Source organism: Petaurus breviceps, unplaced genomic scaffold (assembly GCF_028583685.1).
Source record: "Petaurus breviceps papuanus isolate PSGF00001 unplaced genomic scaffold, PetGlider_PUasm1.0 90825, whole genome shotgun sequence".
Lineage (NCBI taxonomy): Eukaryota > Metazoa > Chordata > Mammalia > Diprotodontia > Petauridae > Petaurus > Petaurus breviceps.
Window position 1 is genome coordinate 231,342 of NW_027187353.1, and position 19,366 is coordinate 250,707.

Here is a 19,366-nt window from a genome sequence, read left to right on the forward strand (position 1 = left end):
TCAGGCCACCACCTTGGCAGGAAGACTTCTAATAGCACTTATCAAGAATCCTTTCTGAAGTCATCAAATTCTAGGACACGACACCTTTAATAACTTATCTGGAGGCCAATCACACCTAACTATTCTTGGTCACCACGTCTGCCACAGGCTGAAAAAGCAGAGTTTGTTTTTGTTTTTTCAATTATATCAGCTTTTGTATAAGTGAAGTAGGTCATGGGCATAAGGAGAAGGAGAAACTTCACAAAATAATAAGCCTTTGTCATCTGAAGGAATCCCTTTCTAAACCCCCAAGGCTATCTTTACCTGACATCAGATTCTTGAGTCTCTCTAAAGGATGGGCTTTTAGGGTTGCTTTGGAGGATTTATTGTAATGATGGCTTCCCTTTTAGTAATAACAAGTTAATTAATTATTTCCCTGAGTTTCTAAAGATAAACTCAAACACTCTGACTTTAACTGGCTATTACGTGACACTGTAAAACAGCATGCCTGGGCTCCCTAAGGAGGTTTCATCCTCCTGGGGTTAAGGTCTATGAAGTAAGAATCATAACTACCATCTTCATTATGAAAGACAGCTGTAGAGCATACTGTACTTAACAGGCGAGTGCCTCAGACAGTGATACAAGCATTTAAAATGCAAGCAGACCTCTGGTCTAAATCGAAGTTCCCTCCCTAGACACAAAACCAAAGCTATCTTGACTGGTCAACCCTAGCATTTACTACTCTGCTTTTTTCAAGGCCTGTGCAAGTATGATGTCCCCCAAATGCACCGTTTTCATTCCTGCTTCTCTGCCTTTCCCTGGCCTAATTTTTACCCTTACCTGAAAAGGTCTACCCCTTATCCCAAGCCCTCAAGGTCCGGCTCTGCTCAACTCCATCTCCTCCAAAAGTGATTTCTTGGATGCTTCTAAAGTACTACTTAGAATTCCGAGGACAATTCAGCACCCGTTTTATAAACTGTGTTCACCTTCACGCTGATAACTTCCTGTCTGTTGTTAATACATTCTCTCCAACTCTTTGAGGGAAGGGATCTCATCTTATGATTTTGTATCCACCACAGTACTAACTAACTCTTACTAGGTGACTAGCAAATCTCTACTGATACAATGATAATAATAACACTTACGTAATGCTTTAAGGTTTGCAAAACACTAACAAATATTAGCTCGTGTGAGCCTCACAACAATCCTATGCCGTAGGTGCCATTAAAATCCCTATTTTACAAAGGAGGAAATTGAGGCAGGAAGAAGTTAAGTGCCTTGTCCAGGGTGACACAGTCTGTAAATACCTGAGGCCAGATTTGAACGTGAGTATTCCTGATTCCCAGTGCTCTGACCATTGTACCACCCAGCTGGTGATTCCGCTTGTATATGTCAGGAGGTTAAAGCAAAATTCATGAATTGAAAGCAAGTTTACCTTTGCTCCCTCTTTTGCAATTTGAATTTAAGGAAAAAAAATACAACAGATGCTTAATTCTTATTAAAAAGAGGACCGTTTGGGAGATAAAGAAAGGGGAAGGAGATGGTTCCCCCATCCTCCCCCCACAATCTGGAAGAAAGAAGCAGAACAAGCAAGACAACTTCTCCACTGGGGCCCACGCTCGCTGAGGCCGAAGTGTGGCCTGTGCAACCCGGAGAGATGCATCTGTAGCACCAGGCGAGTGATGGGCACCTCTGCTTCATGCCCCTTGACCTTCTGTGACACGAGAATTTTTACAGTACAAGCTGCTTAAGGCTAGAACATCTAGAAACATTCCAGCACCCAGATGAATTTCAGAATTGGAGCTGCTACACAAACAGTCAGCTGTGCCTGAGCTAGGTCCTTCCCAGCAACTGTCAGGAACACTGTCTACTAACCCTAACCCAGAAACAAGCTGAGGCAAGGGCAAAAGTCATGCAGAGAGGAGGCTGTGGGGTCACAGGATTTGAAAAAAAAAAAAAAAGGGAGAGCAGAATGGATTTGTTCTTTTGGTTCTGAGTAAGGACTGGGAGCTGAGGCGAGGTCCCGGAGGGAAGGAAAGGCAGACTCCCTTTAATACCCTAGGTAAACACATTGGCATTGCAAAGACAAGGAGAGCCTAATAGCACAGGGAAGAAAGTGGACAGGGCCAGAATGTTATTGCTTTTGGCCCAAGGCCACTCCACCACAGCTTCTTATAAGGTGAGAAAAAGACTGTGGTTCCCCAACTGACACCTGGATGTTTCCTGGTTTACTACAGGTAGTTAAAAGGATCCAGATACTCCTAAACAACAAATATGTACTGTATATGCAGTAGAGAGTATGCAGCAATGGGTACTGTAGGGAAATAGGATGAGGTCTCCCCACCCTCAAGGACATTACAGGCTAGCTGGGGAGCAGAAGATCTAGTTCAGGGAAAAAAGATAGATATTCAAAAAGATGTTAATAACATAACATAATAAATGTCAAGCTCATAACTAATTAATTGAGTGATGTATACTATGATAACAAAACATGAATCTTTAATGGACATTCTTCTTTCCTAAGATTAGAAGAGATAAACATTTAATTAAATAAACATATAAAACTAGAGAGCTATAGAAGAACAATAAAATCTCTTTCCCAAAAAAGATTTTTCCATACTCTAAGTATCTGGGTTACTCTAAATCTATCTCAATTATCAAAGAATTATTCTTCAGTAGAAAAATTCCAATTGCCTTGACAAATGGAAAGTGAATATTTGACAGATACTCTAGATGTCAGGGGTCTGAATTTTTTTTTTAATGTTTTGACAGCTACATTTCAATATAATTGGTTTTCTTTGTAATCCTATGTGTTCTGTGCATTTTAAATGATTCCTCTGAGGGGTCCATAACGCTAAGAAGGTGAAGTTAACCCTGGTTAACAGTACTGTGCTAATGAAACGAAAACATGAAGGAACTAAAACTCCAAAAACTCAAGGACAAAAGGCTCTTACAGGGCCAAGGAATCACATTCTTGTTAGCGATTTTTCAAACTACAAGAGTGATACTCAGGGAACACCAAGGGCAGGATGACTTGCTAACCACACCAGAACCAAAGCTTTGCTAAAATCTCCTTACATGGCCTAGAATCGGGACTAGGCTCCCTATAGATGAAACTGAGAAGGCCTATGTACCTCCTGAGAGGATTAAGTGCTCGACTTTTCTCATAGTAAACACCTTATATTCATAAGAGTGCTCTGAAAAATAAAAGTATTGAATTGTGATTACCACACTAACTGGTGTGGTCCAAAGGAGAGAGTCAGGAGACCTCCATTCAAGCCAGAGTTCTGCTGACCACCTGGGTGACCTTAGACAAGACGGTGAATGGCTCACGATGTCCTCCTCTGAAAAATTATGGCATTGGACTAGATGACCTCTGATGCTCCTTCCTACTCCAAATCTGTGATTCTATGAACTCTACCAATCAGAAACCAGTAACTCTCATAATTGCTTCTATTCTAGCAAAATAAAACTGGACTCTGGGAAAATATCCTGATATTCCATATCCTGAGTTAAAATCTACATAACAATTAAATGAATGAACAGATGGATGGGCAATGACCATGGAACAAAAGAAAAGGTAAAAACATATTAACTCTCTGTGAGTTTATTAGAAGACAATGAGTTAAATAAATGGAAAAATTAAACTTGAAAGCATTTGGTTAAGTGATTATATAAAACTGAAAAGTCAATATCCCAAAACAACATATTGGCTAAGACAAGTTTTAGTGTTGATAAAATGAGTTAATATATGGAAAGGGCTTTTGCAAAACCCTAAAGCACTATATAAATGCTAGCAATAATTATGATGGGGTATTAAAGCCCAGGCAACAGAGTAATTTTGCTTTGGGATAGCAGAAAGACCAACTGTGTGTAGTAAAAAAGACAAAAGATACATTTCACTACATGAATTTTGGATTTGTGAGGGCCTTAGTCACAAACTGGTGGGAACATCCATGTTCCCACATAGCTGTCCATTCTCCATTCATATGGCTTTACCCTCCACCACCCCCCATCCCCCAGGATTTTTCTGTCCATCCTGCCGGCCATGTCAGCTCTTGGTCCTTCCCTCCCAGCTCTGCCCTCATTCTGACCCAGCAGATCCACTGCCAGGCCTTTCCTATCTCCTCCAGTTCTACACAGACCTTCCTCTGTAGTCCTAGACCACAGTGAAGATTCCAGGTATACGTTGGTTTGGATGTACTTAGAATCTTCTACTCATTTGGACGTATTTTGGTAGATCTCTTTGTCGTGTTGAATTTGACCCACAAAAGTACAGTAAGTTTTAACTTGACTTATTTTCCTAGAAAAATGCACACAAATATCGGCTGCATGTTTTTATCTCTCTCTCACAACTAGCACATTTTGATCCTGATAGGAGATGTGTCTCACCCATGACACTATGATCTTTGTATCCCTCGAGTACAGGACAAAATAAAACTTCATCTGAAAGCTGCATTTTTAGGCAGTCAACTTTCTAAGTGATGGACAAAGAGGGAGGAGACAGCTTTTTAGTTAATGTTAAGTGAGTTAAAGTGAGTCTGTACTTCTTAATTACGACAAAGTGACACATGCTAAGCTGGTAGGCATCTTAAGTCTAACTACAAAATTTGTTATAAATTTACTATATAACACACATGCAAATTTCATCTTCTGTCTCCTTAACATAAAGATCTCAGTGTATGCCACTGCATGATTGTTGTAATACAATACAAAACTACACCTTATCCTCACATAAACTGACTCTGGTCCTGCCATTTTTATTAGCCAGGAGTTTATGTGAACAGTAACTTCAAGCTGCAATTATCCCTAACGGGGCAAAACTTGTTTATATATATATCATAAAATAAACTATTTCTCATTCTCCAGCATAATCTATCATCTCAACTGCAACGAAACGATTCCTTTTAAGCCAGAAGAAGCCAACACCATCATTCCCCATCTCACCCTCACCCACTCCCAAACTACAATGTCTAGAAATAACGGCGATACATCATCACAGCAAGACACTAGCAAGTACAAATATTACAGGGCTCTCGTGAGCTCATTCCTGGCAGTTCTCCATGCTTGAAGCCATGTTGCTAGGCATAATATAAAAATCAGCAAACTACACTGTCCCCACCTGCAACATCCTTCATGACTCATTTCCATTATGTGTAAAGGAAATAAAAGCTTTGCTCTGAATTAAAGGGTTGCCAAAGTTTCCTAGGTGTGGATGTGCCAATTCCCTCCCAACCCTGACCTAAGGACCATGCACCATCTTTCACTTCTGAATTAAAACTGCTGAATGTAAATTGTAAAGTGACCCAAGATGCTCCCTGAACCCTGCTGAATTCCTTCAACAAGGACAATTCAGCTCACTGTGCTAAGCCCCAGGAGAGGAAGATGACAAAGAATAGCCCCTGTCCTCACAATTTAATAAAGAAATGAAATCCATACAATTATAATGCAATGCAATCATCTTTCAAGAGCACAGAAGGGGTCAAGGGAGACGTCTGAAAGGTTCAAAGAGGGGAGGGAGGATTATTTAGAGGACATGCCATCAAGTTCCCATAACGACTACTGCTCTGACATGTGCAGACCATCCACAAGATGGACCTAAATTTGATGTGAAAACCAGTTAACTCTATTGCAATGGTCTTTCTTCTTTCTGAGCTCCTAGGTGGAGTTGGGTCCAAATGCAGAGAGTCTTGAATGTCAGGCTAAACAAGCTTGGGCTCGATCCGATAAATAACTTAGAGCCACTGAAAGTTTCTCACAGCAGGGTGACATGATAAGAGTAACATATTAGGAAGATTGATTTGGGAGAGGTGTATAGGACAGACTTGAGAAAAAGAAGCTAGATGCAGGGAGAGACTAGTGAGGAGGGGATTACAATAGTCCAGACGCAAAATGGTAAGGAGTAAACTCGGCTAGCTTGTCCTTAGGAATGGAAGCAGAAAGGTAAGAGAGAGGACAACAGAAAAAAAAATCTGTAATATTTGGTGACCAGCTGCCTTCTGGGCCTTATGAGAGTCACAGAGAAATCTTCAAGTCCAGGTTCCCAGAATAACGACAATAAATATATGTCAGGAAAAGGAGTAGATTTTGGAAGATGGACGATGTATTCCATTTTAAATGTACTGAATTTAAGGTAACAGCAGAACATCCAAGTAAAGATGTCTGGTAGGGCCCTGGAAGTCATTTGGCATGCTGTTGCAATAAAGATTTCCCCTAAAGATAGTATACTAACCTGTCAGAGATGAAACTACATGGAGAAGTGCAACCACATACTCCAATGCTAACTAGTGTGACGATGGGTAAAAACACTTAAAATTCTGCAGTTTCCTTATCTGTAAAATCTGTAAAATGGGAATTCACTCAATAAAAATTTATCCGGAGCCTACTGTGTGCAGAACTCTGTGCTAGGTGCTGAGGGAGATAGTTTAGAAAAGGCATAATGTCTTTAACATGATCATTATATGATAAAGATACCAGAGAGTTAAACAAGCTCCCAGGGGCTGGTTCTCAGAAGCTCTAAGGACCAGGGGGCGTGTGAGGTGTGGCCAGTAGGCAGTAGATGTCAGGGACCCCTGAATGGCACAAGCAAAGGCATTGAACGACGCCTACCACCTTCAGAGGAGAGAGTGTAGACCAGCTGTAAATGTAGGGAAGGGACATTAGGGCTGCCCAGGGACTGCTGCTCCCTATGTCTCAGGGCTGCAGTGAGAAAAGGGTCACAGGAATATAAGCTGTGGTTGCTGCTTCACCCTTTCAATTCAAACAGGAAAACAAGCCACAAACATTATGCCACTGTGCCATATTCTGAGGAAGCCAAAAGGGCAGAGACGTTCTCCTCAAAGAGATTTTACAGTGACAAGCTGACATTAAGACTCAGTAAGTTATTAAGTCTTGTAACACAAACAAATGAAAAACCATCGCATCCTCCTGGACACAGAAGCCCTCGAATCAGGCTGAAACATTCAGACTCAGTCTCCTCCAGGTTATGGTTCTAATTTGCTAACCCTCTCTTCCTTCTCCCCTTCCCTCTGCACCCCCAGACCTCCCCCTGCAAACAATCCAATATAACCCAAAGTGCTAGAGCTCATACAGCATAATGAATCCCAGTTGTAGGTGGACAAACTGGCCATTAGTGGAAGAATAAAGCTTCAGCATTTTCCTGGGATACAAGTACATTTTACTGGAACTAAATGATGAGTAATTTGACTTAGAGGCCTGACCCATGCATTCTGGAGGTCACTGAAGAGTGCCTCTCTTCATTCCAAAATTTAATTCAACTCATCTCAAATATTTAGTGAACACTTACTATGTGCAGGGTGCAAGAGTAAGGCGCTAGGAAAAATACAAACTTTAAATAAGACCTACTCCCTGCCCTCATGTAGCTTACTAAAATGTAACAGGGAACTGAGTTACCTACATATATAAACATGCTAAATATATTTGAGTATATATAAATAAATATAAAATATACAATAATAAATGATAAATGCATTAAAAAAGGGTCAAAACAAAATTCTCTGTGAATTCTTGGAGGAACAAAGGTCCTTATGGAGGGCATCAGAGTTCACTGGAGCTAATGTGGGGTTTGGAGATGGGGGCCCTGAGTTCTAATCCTAACTGCCATTTATTATTACCTGTAAAAGTCATATAACCTTGTGTAGTAAAGGAGGATATTGGACTAAGGTCGATTCTAACTCTGAAACTGTGGTTCTAGGATTTATTATCAAATTGAGGGTAGGATGACTGGGATGGAGGTGAGGTGGGGTAGAGAAGAAGAGATAGATCCAGGGTAAGAGGAAGCTAAGAGGAGGTGGTGTTTAAGTATCTAAGCTAGGCTTTGAAAGACAGGCCAGAATTTAACAAGAATGAGAGGGCTTGTCAGGCACTGAGAATGATGTCAGCAAATCCTATCAAAACGAACTTGACATAAATTAATTCCATCTAAAACATGAGGCTGCTATGCTGAGCTTCACTGCAATCTAAGTGAGAAATCCAGGAAGAAAAACAATTTATCTCCATTTAGCAATTCATCAAACATTTCTTAAGCATCTACCGTGTGGAGACCCCATGCTGGGCACTGAAGAACACAAAAAGTTGAGCCCTAGTGGATCTCAGGGCCTAGAAGAGGAGGATAAAGCCCCAACACAGAGAGCAAAATATGCCAAATTACATAATAAGGCCTCAGCAACTTGCAAAACAAAGCAGTGTGTGAGGAAAGGTCATCCCCACATATTGACGGGACACTGGCTATGCTCATGCATTCTGCATGGTGCTCTAAGGGAGACCAAGAAGAAAGCCCAGCCTCCACCAGCCTAAAGATCACCTCGGGCAGGCAATGAATTGGCTTCTCTCAGCCCATCTTTCACAGAGATAATACCAGAGGCAAAAGTGACATCTGAAACAGCAGAAACCCCCTGGACGACTTGAGCAGCCCAGGATCCAGTCCCACTGAGGGCTCTCCAGGAAAAGATGGGAGAGAGCGTAGGGATTTACACTCACAGGAAGGCAGGAGCCATTGTTTATTGATAATACCATGTGTAAAAGAATAAGTTCTCTTCCAGAAGCAACATGGTGTGAAGGAAAAGAGACCTGGGATCTGGGACTCCGCCACACGTAGTAGCCGTGGGATGCCATGTAAGTAAGAACTCCCTTTCCCTACAGTGCCTACCTTTGCTGATGCTTAGAATTCTAAACTGTTGTGCTTTAGATGGTTGTTTTTGGTGGAGGTTGGGGGGCATGGGCCAGACCTAGGCTCTGTCTCATTAGAGCAGGACCCTAGCTTCAAAGAGGGTGACGGGTAACTCATGTGTAACTTATATTCCCGACAATTCTAAGGCACCGAGATTAAATGATCACACAGCTAGAGCACATCACAGACGGTACTGGTACACAGGTCATTCTGACTCCCCTTTATCCATTTCACCACACTGAATTTCTAGGGGTGTCTTTGCTTTAAAGAACAAGGATATAGGATGTAACAACATACCATAACATAATAGGATTCTGCTTTAGCTGCATTGTCTTGAAGACAAATCTAAAGAACCACATCTCCACTTAAAACTTTGTGAAAAAAATATCCTCCTCTAATTTGCCTTCAAATGTTTTTTATAAACTCTAAAGCTTTTAAAAATACAATGTCATGTACTCATTTGGTATTCACTGTCTAAACATCATAGAGAGGCTAGGTGGCACAGAGGATAGAGCACCTGCCCTGGAGTCAGGAGGACCTGAGTTCAAATTTGGCCTCAGACGCTTAACACAAAACTAGCTGTGTGACCTTGGGCAAGTCACTTAACCCCAATTGCCCTCCCTGCCCCCCCTCCAAGAAGAAAAAACTCAGCACAGGACATGAGCTAATGTGTTCCCTTCTTCTTCTCCTCACTCAGGAAGAAGTCCCAAACAAGAACCATTGATTTCAGCATGATTCTTCACTAAGAGGACTGACTTGAGTCTGAAATCCATTTTTTTAAAAATCACAACACTGACTGATGATTTAGACATTAATTAACAGAACTACCTGCTTGAATTTCAATTTAGCACTTGATTTTCAACATGGGCATTCTAATTTAAGTCACCATCAGGCCCCTCATTTTAGGGTCAACCAAGCCACTCAGTGGAAGTACTTTTTTTTAAATCTCCTGCCACATACCTGGGAAGATACTGCTAAAAGGACCAGTTTATCCAATAAATCTTTTGGATTATCTGTTAGGAATCTCCAGTCCAAATGAAATAATCTGTGACTTCTGATGTGGTCTCAACGACCAACATGACTCATATCAGAAAACTAGCATGCTGATACTCCATTGAGTGTGATGAGTCATCAAGAAAGGAAGAGCCATATGATCCTGTCTAAAAATCTAGCATCTGGTTGGTTACAAAAGGAAAAAATACGCTACTTCCTTCAGCATTAATAGAGAGGGGAGAAAACCATCTCGAGGATTTCTCTTAACAACTTGGATATTTTCCAGTCTTTCTAGAATGTCTTATTAAAAAAACATTTTAAAAGGTTCTTTCTTTCATTTTACATTCAAGAAAAAAGCACTCAAGGACAGGAAGTTATTTTCTAAGGTCAAGATGAGGCGGGAATAAAGCTCCTACTTCCTCAGTACTCAGCCTTCCCTTCAAATTCCACTGCCCAATGGAGATGCAGATTCTTATACCTATAAAGGGCCCTCAGTCACTGCACCTTTATCATCAGGCCGGGAGAAAATCAATTGAAGCAGAACTAAGTAATTTTCTATCAGATGGCTGTATCACCTGGCTGGAATTCTCCCTAAAAATGAAGTTCTTTGAGAAGAAGAACATGTCATGAGAGTGATTGCCTTCACATACCTGGGAATATTCAAGTTTCCCCTGCATAAACACGTCACATCACCAACACCTAAGACAGACCAGGTCAACACTCTCCCTTAAATGAGTGTTGGGGTGTAACAAGGGAGGTATTCATTTACAGAGGCAAAAACTTACAAGAAGACCTGAAAAGGAAAACACCAAGTTTAAGTAATGGGGGCTATTATAAATACTAATGCCAACTCCTTCTAACTCAGAAACGAGGCTGGGACCGATCCTCCCCACTCTCCTTCCAGAAGCCAAGCCCGTTTGTAATAAACAACTCCAGACAAGCACAAAAACTCCCTTCGGCCTACCTCTGAGGCCTGTCCCATCCCCAAAGAGGCCCAGAGGTATGGGTTCACCCAGCCCTACGTCATCCACCGAAGGCCCACAAAGTCAAAGGGGCTTAAGGGCTAACTTCACATTTCTGTTCTAGCTGCCAAAGGCCAGGGTGGAATCACAACCTGAACAAGACCTCCCTCTCACAAGCACCAGGGAGCAGACCTCAGAGGGCTCCTGTTGAAATTAAAAAGCCATCCTCTGCATCTGCCCTGGTCTAAAAATACAAACCAGTGCCTTCAGCTGGCCCCTAGCAGCTGCTACTCCCCTTCCGTGCCTAGACATTTAATGGCAAGCTGGAGAAAAGAACCAGGCTACAAAGGATCAAGCAAGTGCCTTTTAAAAAATCCCATCATAAGGAGTTACTCTCCATGGCTTTGCAAAGTAAGCAAAAACCATGCCAAATAGTAAACAAGGCACTTACTTGACTCCCACAGGCCAGCTCCCCTCTCTAGCAGCTATGATGTCATTGGCATGGTGCATGGAGAGTCAGGTAGGAAGGGAATCCTGCCAGGCACTGGAGGAAAGGTGGCAAAAGATCTAAAAGAACAGAAAAACACCTCCAGTCAGTGTCACAGGTAAGGCCCTTTCTTTGGAGCCTGGAGGACCCCGGCAAGGCGCACCCCAAAGTCTAGAACTGGCATAGCTGGGTGTTTCCAACTCATCTTTGCACCTGAGTCCGAGAGTAAGCCCAAGGACAATCAGATTCTTCAAAAGAAGTTCCTTCGGTTTAAAGCCCAGAATAATCTAGAAAGGCTGTCAAAATGTGATATACATGTGTTAATACTTTTTCCCCCCAAAACAGCCATTAAATCCTTCCCAGCCTCATGGTGAGTCAGACATAAAAATGGGGATTTAACATAGCAACTCATTAACTGATATATAATGCAGAAAGAGTAATAAGATTTTTATAAGAAAAAGGGGGACAGTTTTAACTTCTGATTTATTGTCAAAATTCTGAGAATAAACAACTAAAAAAATTGTTTTCTAAATCCTATTTTTAAGTCCACTTTGCAATTTAATCACATTATACTGAATTTCTTAGAGCTTACACAAGTCTAAGAAACAACTGTGCATAACCTCTACATTCATTCAACAACGAACATTTAAGGAACCTGCATAGTAGAGGAGATAACAAAGACAAAGAAAATACTGGTTCCTGCTTTCAAGGAGACCCTCCGCAGGAAGGATTAGACTTAGATATAAATAACTATAACAGAATCAATTATAATAATTGTATAAAAGATTCAAAAATGTTATGAGGATTCTAAGGAGGACATGGATCACTTCAGGTTGGGAGCAATCATGGAAGCAGCCCCCTTTCAGACGTGTCTTAAATGATGGCAGGGAAGCTAGGGGTGCTAGAGCGCTGGGCCTGGAGTCAGAAAGACTCATCTTCCTGAGCTCAAATCTGGCTTCAGACACTTACTGGCTGTATAACCCTGGGCAAGTCACTTAACCCTGTTTGCCTCAGTTTCCTCATCTGTAATATAAGCTGGAGAAGGAAATGGCAAACCACTCCACTATCTTTGCCAAGAAAACCTCAAATGGGGTCACAAAGAGTTGCACATGACTGAAACAAATGAACAAGACTTGAAACAGGTAAAGAAATGAGGTGGGTAAAATCAAGGTGCAGAAGATAATTTGTTGCAAGGAAGCCTGGCTATGTTGGTGAAACCATGAGCTTGGCTGGCGTGTAGAGCATTCAGAATGGAGCAGAGAAAAAGAGTAGGCAGGAAATGCAGGCTGGGGTCAGATAGTTAAAAAAAAAAAGTTTCATATGCTAGCATAAGTTGCCCAGAAGACAACGGGGTGTCATGAAGGTTTCTGAACAGAACAGTGAAATAATCAGTCAGACCTGTGCATTAGGAAGATGAATTTGGCAATGGTGTACAGAATCAATTAAAGTGGGGAGAGACAAGTTATGAGGCTGTAGCAAATAGTCCTGGAGAGAGAATCAGCGGGATTTGGGATTGGCTGGAAGGGAAAAGGGAGAGTCAAGGGGGACTGGGAGGAATAAAAATTAATACCAAAAAAACTTGTTAAATGCAAAAAAAATAATTTAAAATAAAAGAAAGTTAGTACCAAGGTATCAAGCATGGAAGGATGGGAATGATAATTATTAAATATCATATTTTGGCCAAAATCTGAATCAAACAGGCTACTTTGCCTCATTTTAAAAAGGCTCCCTTTTTTTTATTTTGTCAGACATTCCAGAGACTAGATAAGGCTGGGAATAGGATCATAAATTCCCAACAGACCCAGCTTTGTCTTGCTCTCTGAGTGAGCCCGGAGAATACCTCTTCTTATGTCAACAAACCAGAAGAGGCCACTTTATGGCCCTTCAGGATGAGACCCTCAACTCCAGGCACTAACTTGAGTAAGGAGACTTTTTTCTTATCTTAAGATTTTCTGGGCATATACCATGTTATAGAATGTTAATGGTAAAGAAAACACCGATATTCTGGATCATAATACCAACTGACACTTTGTCATCTCTCTTATTTTATTGTATTTACCCTTTATTCAATTAAGAAAATTCCTTTCTCATACAATGATTAAACCATTCTGGGGATCATAAATTTGTGTGATTCAGCTACCCTGAATGGGGATGGTCCTAAAATGTATTTAAGCTCTCTCACCCTTTTGTTCCTCAGTCAGGACTCTAGTCCTGCACTCCTTGTACAAATAATGCTAGGCTTAAGGGAATGACAAATAAATGCTGTAATTTTATATTACCATTTGCCTGCCTCCTTTAACCAAACCTTTTCTAGAGGTTGACAGGAAAGTGGCGGTTCACTTAGCAGAAATAAGAAAGTCTCAATGCAGATCGAAACATACTATTTGCTCTCTTTTTGTTTTAATTTGTTTTTTCTTTCTCATGGTTCCTCCCAATTGTTCTAATTCTTCTTTACGACATAATGTGAAAATATGTTTAATAAGGATGCATGTGTAGAGCCTATATCAGATTGCATGCCATCTTGGGGAGGGGAAACAGGAGGGAGGTGGAGAAAATTTGACTCAAGCTTATGGAGGTGAATGCTGAAAACTAAAAATTAATTAATTAAGGACGTCAGGAAGGAAGAGAGACGTGGGAAAGAGCAGCTGAATTCATCATATTTCATGAACGCCAATTTACCCATCTATAAACCCTGATATATTTCTGCTGATTAGTTCCATGTTGCTTTGTCCCTGGAAAACTGATTGACATTGAAAAATCACAAGTATCTTTCACATACACCCCCCACCAGACTGATCCTAAATGGATTATGTGTAAAGAAATTAATCTTGACTTTTTTTACAGGCATCAGAAATAAGGAATTTTTATTTACCCCTACCTGCAGGGACCCCACTCTGTCTGACCTGACAAACATTCCTAATCTCTAGTTCGACCCTTCCACATTGGAGCCCTTAAAACTCCTATGGCAAAGACAAATAGATCTGAATCATTCTTGAGGCTCTGGAGTCTTAGTTCAGCAAGAAAAAAGAAAATTCAAATACCTACATCAGACAAGCTTTAACCAGGACCTTTCTTGCTCTGTTGTCTAATTTTATTTTTATTTTTTTGGTTGCTGTTGGTTTGTTGTTTTTTTTTGGTGGGGGGTGGAGTTGGGAGGTGAGGTAATCAGGGTTAAGTTACTTGCCCAAGGTCACACAGCTAGTACGTGTCAAGTGTATGAGGCTGAATTTGAACTCAGTTCCTCCTGACTCCAGAGCTGGTGCCTTATTTACTGGGCTACCTAGCTGCTGCCATCACCTAATTTTCAAAAATGCTTAAAGCTGTCACTTTTTGTTGGAAATACTGAGAGTCTAAATCGCCCAGTTCCCAATTAACTTAATTAGAGTGGTATATTCCCTGAGGACAGCAGTATTTTTCCTTTATGACCAGCTCACTTCTTAGGTGCCCAAACAACATCTTCCCCTCTGTTCTGGCTGGTGGTTTGCCTTCAACTCCATCTCCCGGAAAGTCTCCTGTTTATTACAGTACTGTCCCTGCTGGTTCAGCATTACAACAGCTCATTTGGAGGGACAGACCCAGTGAATCCCAGCTCTGCATCACAGAACTGTGCAAAATGCTCCCCAGACCATTAACAAGGATAGGATCAGTTTATCTAGAAACTGGAGGTAAAATCTAACATTCTCCCCAGGCCACAGCCCCAGGCTGTTAATTCTGAGCTTGATGTCCAGTGTGTGAGTACAGACATGAACACATACATAGCTACAGTAAAACTTACAAAATTAAACAAATATTTACTAAGCACCTACGTGCCTACCACTGTGCTGGCTCTTTATTGACCAGGATTCTCTCAAATCTATTCCTATGCCTTCCTGTTAGCCTATAAATACCACTTAATTTAGAAAGAGCTTTTTTTTTTTAAACCATCTAGGGAATACAAACAGTAAAATTCCTTTTATAGAAGAAACAGATTTTTCCCCCAACTTCAGATTATTTCAAACAAACAGAAATAACACATTACTGAATTAATGCCAACAGAATTCCAATTACATTTTGTCTTGGGCTCTACAGAATTGAAACATCTCTGAGTTGGACAAAATCAAGTTTATGCTTCAATATATAAATCCAGTATGAGCTCTCTCTATTATGGCAAATGTTCCCATATATTCTGAAGAAGACATGTTCATCTGTGTAATAAAACATTATTCCACGCCCCCACCCTTCCCCTGTATCCCCTTGCAAAAAATACTGAGTTTTATTTTTTTTTCTCCCAAGAATATGATAAATAAGATCATTCCACACTCTCAAAAAAAAAGAAAAGAAAAAGAGAAAAAATATGACTGGCTTCTCCTAAATTCCCTAAGAGCTGAAAAAATTAGCTTGCTCTTCCTGTCTGTGCCTATGAAAATAAAAATCCAGCTCAAAAGACTTCTCCTTGTCTAATGGACAACAGAGGCCTTTTGCTGTCCCGTTCCACTTCCTTAAGAAGAACCAGCTATTATGCCTGGTACCCTGTTGATCTCCCTTGTCCTTACAAGTTTGCTTCTTTGAGCTTTTCTCTGAGAGATGGAGCAAATCAGCCCTTTCTCCTTGGCCTATTCTATCCTCCCTTCTAAAACGGCTGTGACTCGACCTCCTGATCTATAATTCTGTGGCTTCAACTCATCTCTACTTTAATCTTGACAAGGATTTCTTATCTTAAGACATGAAATCTATTCTTCCCTTTCATTATTTTCTCCTTTTGCTAAGAGCTCAAGCTATCATTAAAAAGAGAGGCACTGCATATTTAAAGCTCTCCTGGGTTGGAAGTACTTGGTCACATTGAGAACTTAACTTCTTCCTGTTTCAAACACCAACACAAAATGAGATATTAAAATTATCAAGAAAGCACTGAAAATGGTGCAAAAGCTCCATTTTAATATAAGGATACAAAAAAAAACTATTATACTGCAAACCCTGTGTTTATATTTAAAGGATGGATCAGGGCTTAGCATAAAAAAGAGATTTTGTTTTCTTTAGTATTACTGCTTGAGGGTGGGGAAAGGAGTAAAACAGGGAGAAAAGGCACTAAACCAAGAAATTAAAATGTTAATATACATGTAACCTGTCAACTTTATTTTCTATCTAGTCACTGATTTCAGAATCAGCACTAACTCTAACTAAAGAATGAGAAAATAACAAACCAGATTGTGAACATGTGTGTATGTATATGTATGTATATGAGCACACACATACACACACACACACACACACACACACACAGAGGTTTCCCCTCATTTGCAAAACTGGCACGCTCCAGCCAAGATCTTGTCTGGGTATGTGGGGATAAAAGATTCTCCTTTACTTAAAAGGAAACCTACATGCTACTTTCTATAATCTCTTTGGAAAAAGAGCTTTCCTGAAAATATTCTGGTATGTACTCTGATTTAAAATGAAAAACAAATTTTTACTTGGGGTTGGCCCCTGGCCACAAGCCCTGCTTCCAGGTAGCTGACAGAGTTGTTGGCAGGACGATACAAGATACAGGATACAGCAGGGTTTTTGAAAAGGTGATTAGTAAAGATCGATTTCAAAAGAAACCGAACACCTCCAAGATTTCTCTAATTAATCATCTGTGGAAACGTAAGGAATTCAGTAAGGGATCCAACATGGTGATAAAGTTGGCAGCACCTCTCTCCAAAGGTTCCCCTCCTCCCCCCTCCCCACAGACTATTTGCCCACTGCCACTGGGTCAACGTCTTCAAATCCTAACAACGAATCAGTCAGCACTATGCTTTTTCTTTCCGAGGTCACTTAATCAGCACCTACATAAAGCACTGATTTCTGTATGGCATGACTGGTGAACTGCTTTATGACTATTAGCTGCTGCCTGAATCAAACAGAATCTCTTCCTTCCCTGCATTTCTATGACTCCTATCACCATAGCATCTAAGTACAGACAGTGACACCATCACATGAAGAGCTATAATTAAAAAGCCGTATTATCTTTAACACAATCTATTACGAGACTTAAAAAATGGTCCCTCTGACTTTCTAACTCTGTCTTCCACTGCTGTGAGGAAAAGAAATGATCAGGAATGTGGGTAACTACTTATTGATACGTTTCATGAACAATCAGATTTCAATGGGCACCTACTTATACAGGTTTCTGCAGAACAAGTCCTAGGGAATCAGAAAAATGATGCAAAGCTCAACACTGGTTAATGTAACCCTGGGCTACCATTTAAATGGTGCATCTAGGTCAGGTCCTTTGCAAACTACTCTGGCAACAGATGTATCCACGCAGGTCACAATCTCCATGTACCCTCTCATCCTATGCAATGCTCATCTGAGTTTTCTGATGAAACCTACACAGAGAATGTAACAGGCATGAAGATGTGTAAAAAGAATGGCAACAAAGAAATACAAATACAGTCATTCCAAAAGCATCTATCAAGAGCTTGCTTTGTACCAGGCACTGTACTAATCACCTGGGGATAAAAAGGTTTAAAAAAAAAAGGTCTTGACCTCAAGAAACTCACAGTTTAATGGGGGTGATGAACATAAAAATAACTAAGTACATTCAAGGGTATATAAAGAGTAGACAGAAGACTGTGATCTCAGAGGGAAAGCACAAAAATGGCATAGCATCATCCCCACTTAAAACTGACTGCCCTTCTCTTCTTGCTTCCAATGGGGAAAGTAGAATAAGGGAACAAGGTGGGACTGAATGTATGAGTAATTTTTACCTCCTCAAAAGTAGAGGAAAGCCCTCCCCACCCCCCAATAACAACTACTAAAATGAAATGCTGCTCTCTCCATCCCTAACCTTTAACATTGTCTTCTAGCCAAGATGGCTGAAAGAACGGAAAGCAGACCTCCCTGCTCCCAAATACCCATTCCAGCAAAAAGTGTGAGATTTCACTAGGCTGAAAAACAATCAAGAAACCCAGTGGGGCTCTAGAGTGGCTTCTTCCAGAGCTGCCCAAAAAGTGAACCAGAAGCCTAAGGGGGGGGGGGGGGCGCCACCAACAAAGCCAGTGCAGGCAAACAGACTAGTCCTGCAGAGGTCCCGAGGCCAGCCAAAGATTCCTGTTGCCTTAAGACAGGAAGGCTAAGAAAGATCCAGGTGATCAGAAATCACCCAAGGGGCAGAAAGCTCCAGAGTAGGGCACTTGAAATCTCCAGAAAGCAGAAGTAGACAGAGCCAAGTGGCAGTGACCAGAACAGAGCAGCAGCACTCAGAATCAGGTAGCCCAAAGCCAAGACCTTTGAAAAGGGGGGAGGGGAAGGCACAGAGTCCCTAACCCCAAGAGGCAGAGGTTTCCTAGCATAGCTGACCATGACATCCCAAAGTGGACAGAAGAAGGAACCTGGCCGTGAAGGTTCCAATTCAGAACAGAAGCTGGAAAGATGAGTAAATCAAAGAAAACAATCAGCATCAAAAAATTATTGTAGATCTAAAAATTTTTCCCAAAGATGATTCCATAAGAACTAAAGCAGTGACTAAAAGGAAAAAATGTATTTTCTACAAAGACTACCTGAACACCTAGAAGAAATGAAGAAATAAAAAATGAAATAAAAGTTCTGGAGGGAAGATTTGAAAGAACAAACAGCTTATAAGAGAACTAACAATATTACCCAAGTTAACACACTCCCTGAAAACTAGAGCATATCACGCAGAAATCAATGACTCCTTCATGAGACAGCAAGAAATATTAAGATAAAATCAAAAGCTTAGAAAAAGAGAGAAGAAAATATAAAAATATAAAGTACTGAAAACAAATGACCTGAAAAATTGGTCAAGGAGAGAGATATAATTTAAGAATTATTTGACTCTCTGAAAACCATGATTAAAAAAAAAAAGCCTAGACATTATATTTTAAGAGATCATAAAATTGCCTAGATTTATTAGACCCAGAGGGCAAAGTACAGGTGGAAAGAATCCAGTCACCTCCTGAAAGAAACTCCTTAAGCAAAAATTCATGAAGGTCAAAAAACTAAAATCCAAAGCTCCCACAACAAAGAAAAAAATACTGTAAGAATCCAGAAAAAAGCAGTTTAAGGAACCACAGACTATCACATAAGAGCTGGCAACTTCTACTACAAACAAGAAAAGACTGTCATAGAATACCTACCTCGAGGCAAAAAATATAAGCTTACAATCAAGCATAATTTATCCTGAAAAGATGAGTATAATCTGATAAGGAAAAATGGGCTTTTAATGGATTAAGAATCTTCAAGCAAGTCTGATAAAAGGAACAGAGCTGATCTTTTTGT

The 19,366-nt window shown here is 40.6% G+C and overlaps 1 protein-coding gene across 2 annotated transcripts in view; it reads right to left on the reverse strand.

The window, feature by feature from the left end:
- The window catches only part of MCU (mitochondrial calcium uniporter), a 181,378-nt gene that overhangs the window by 148,317 nt on the left and 13,695 nt on the right, over positions 1-19,366 (reverse strand). Inside the window, exon 1 of one of the 2 annotated variants that reach the window (XM_069071074.1) lies at positions 10,312-10,353. The exons of the other annotated variant lie outside the window; for it this stretch is intronic. Within the exon in view, the coding sequence (XP_068927175.1) occupies positions 10,312-10,338 (27 nt within the window). The 5' untranslated portion in view covers positions 10,339-10,353. Of the gene's footprint in view, positions 1-10,311; positions 10,354-19,366 lie in introns of those variants that run through there. 2 annotated transcript variants of the gene reach the window in all.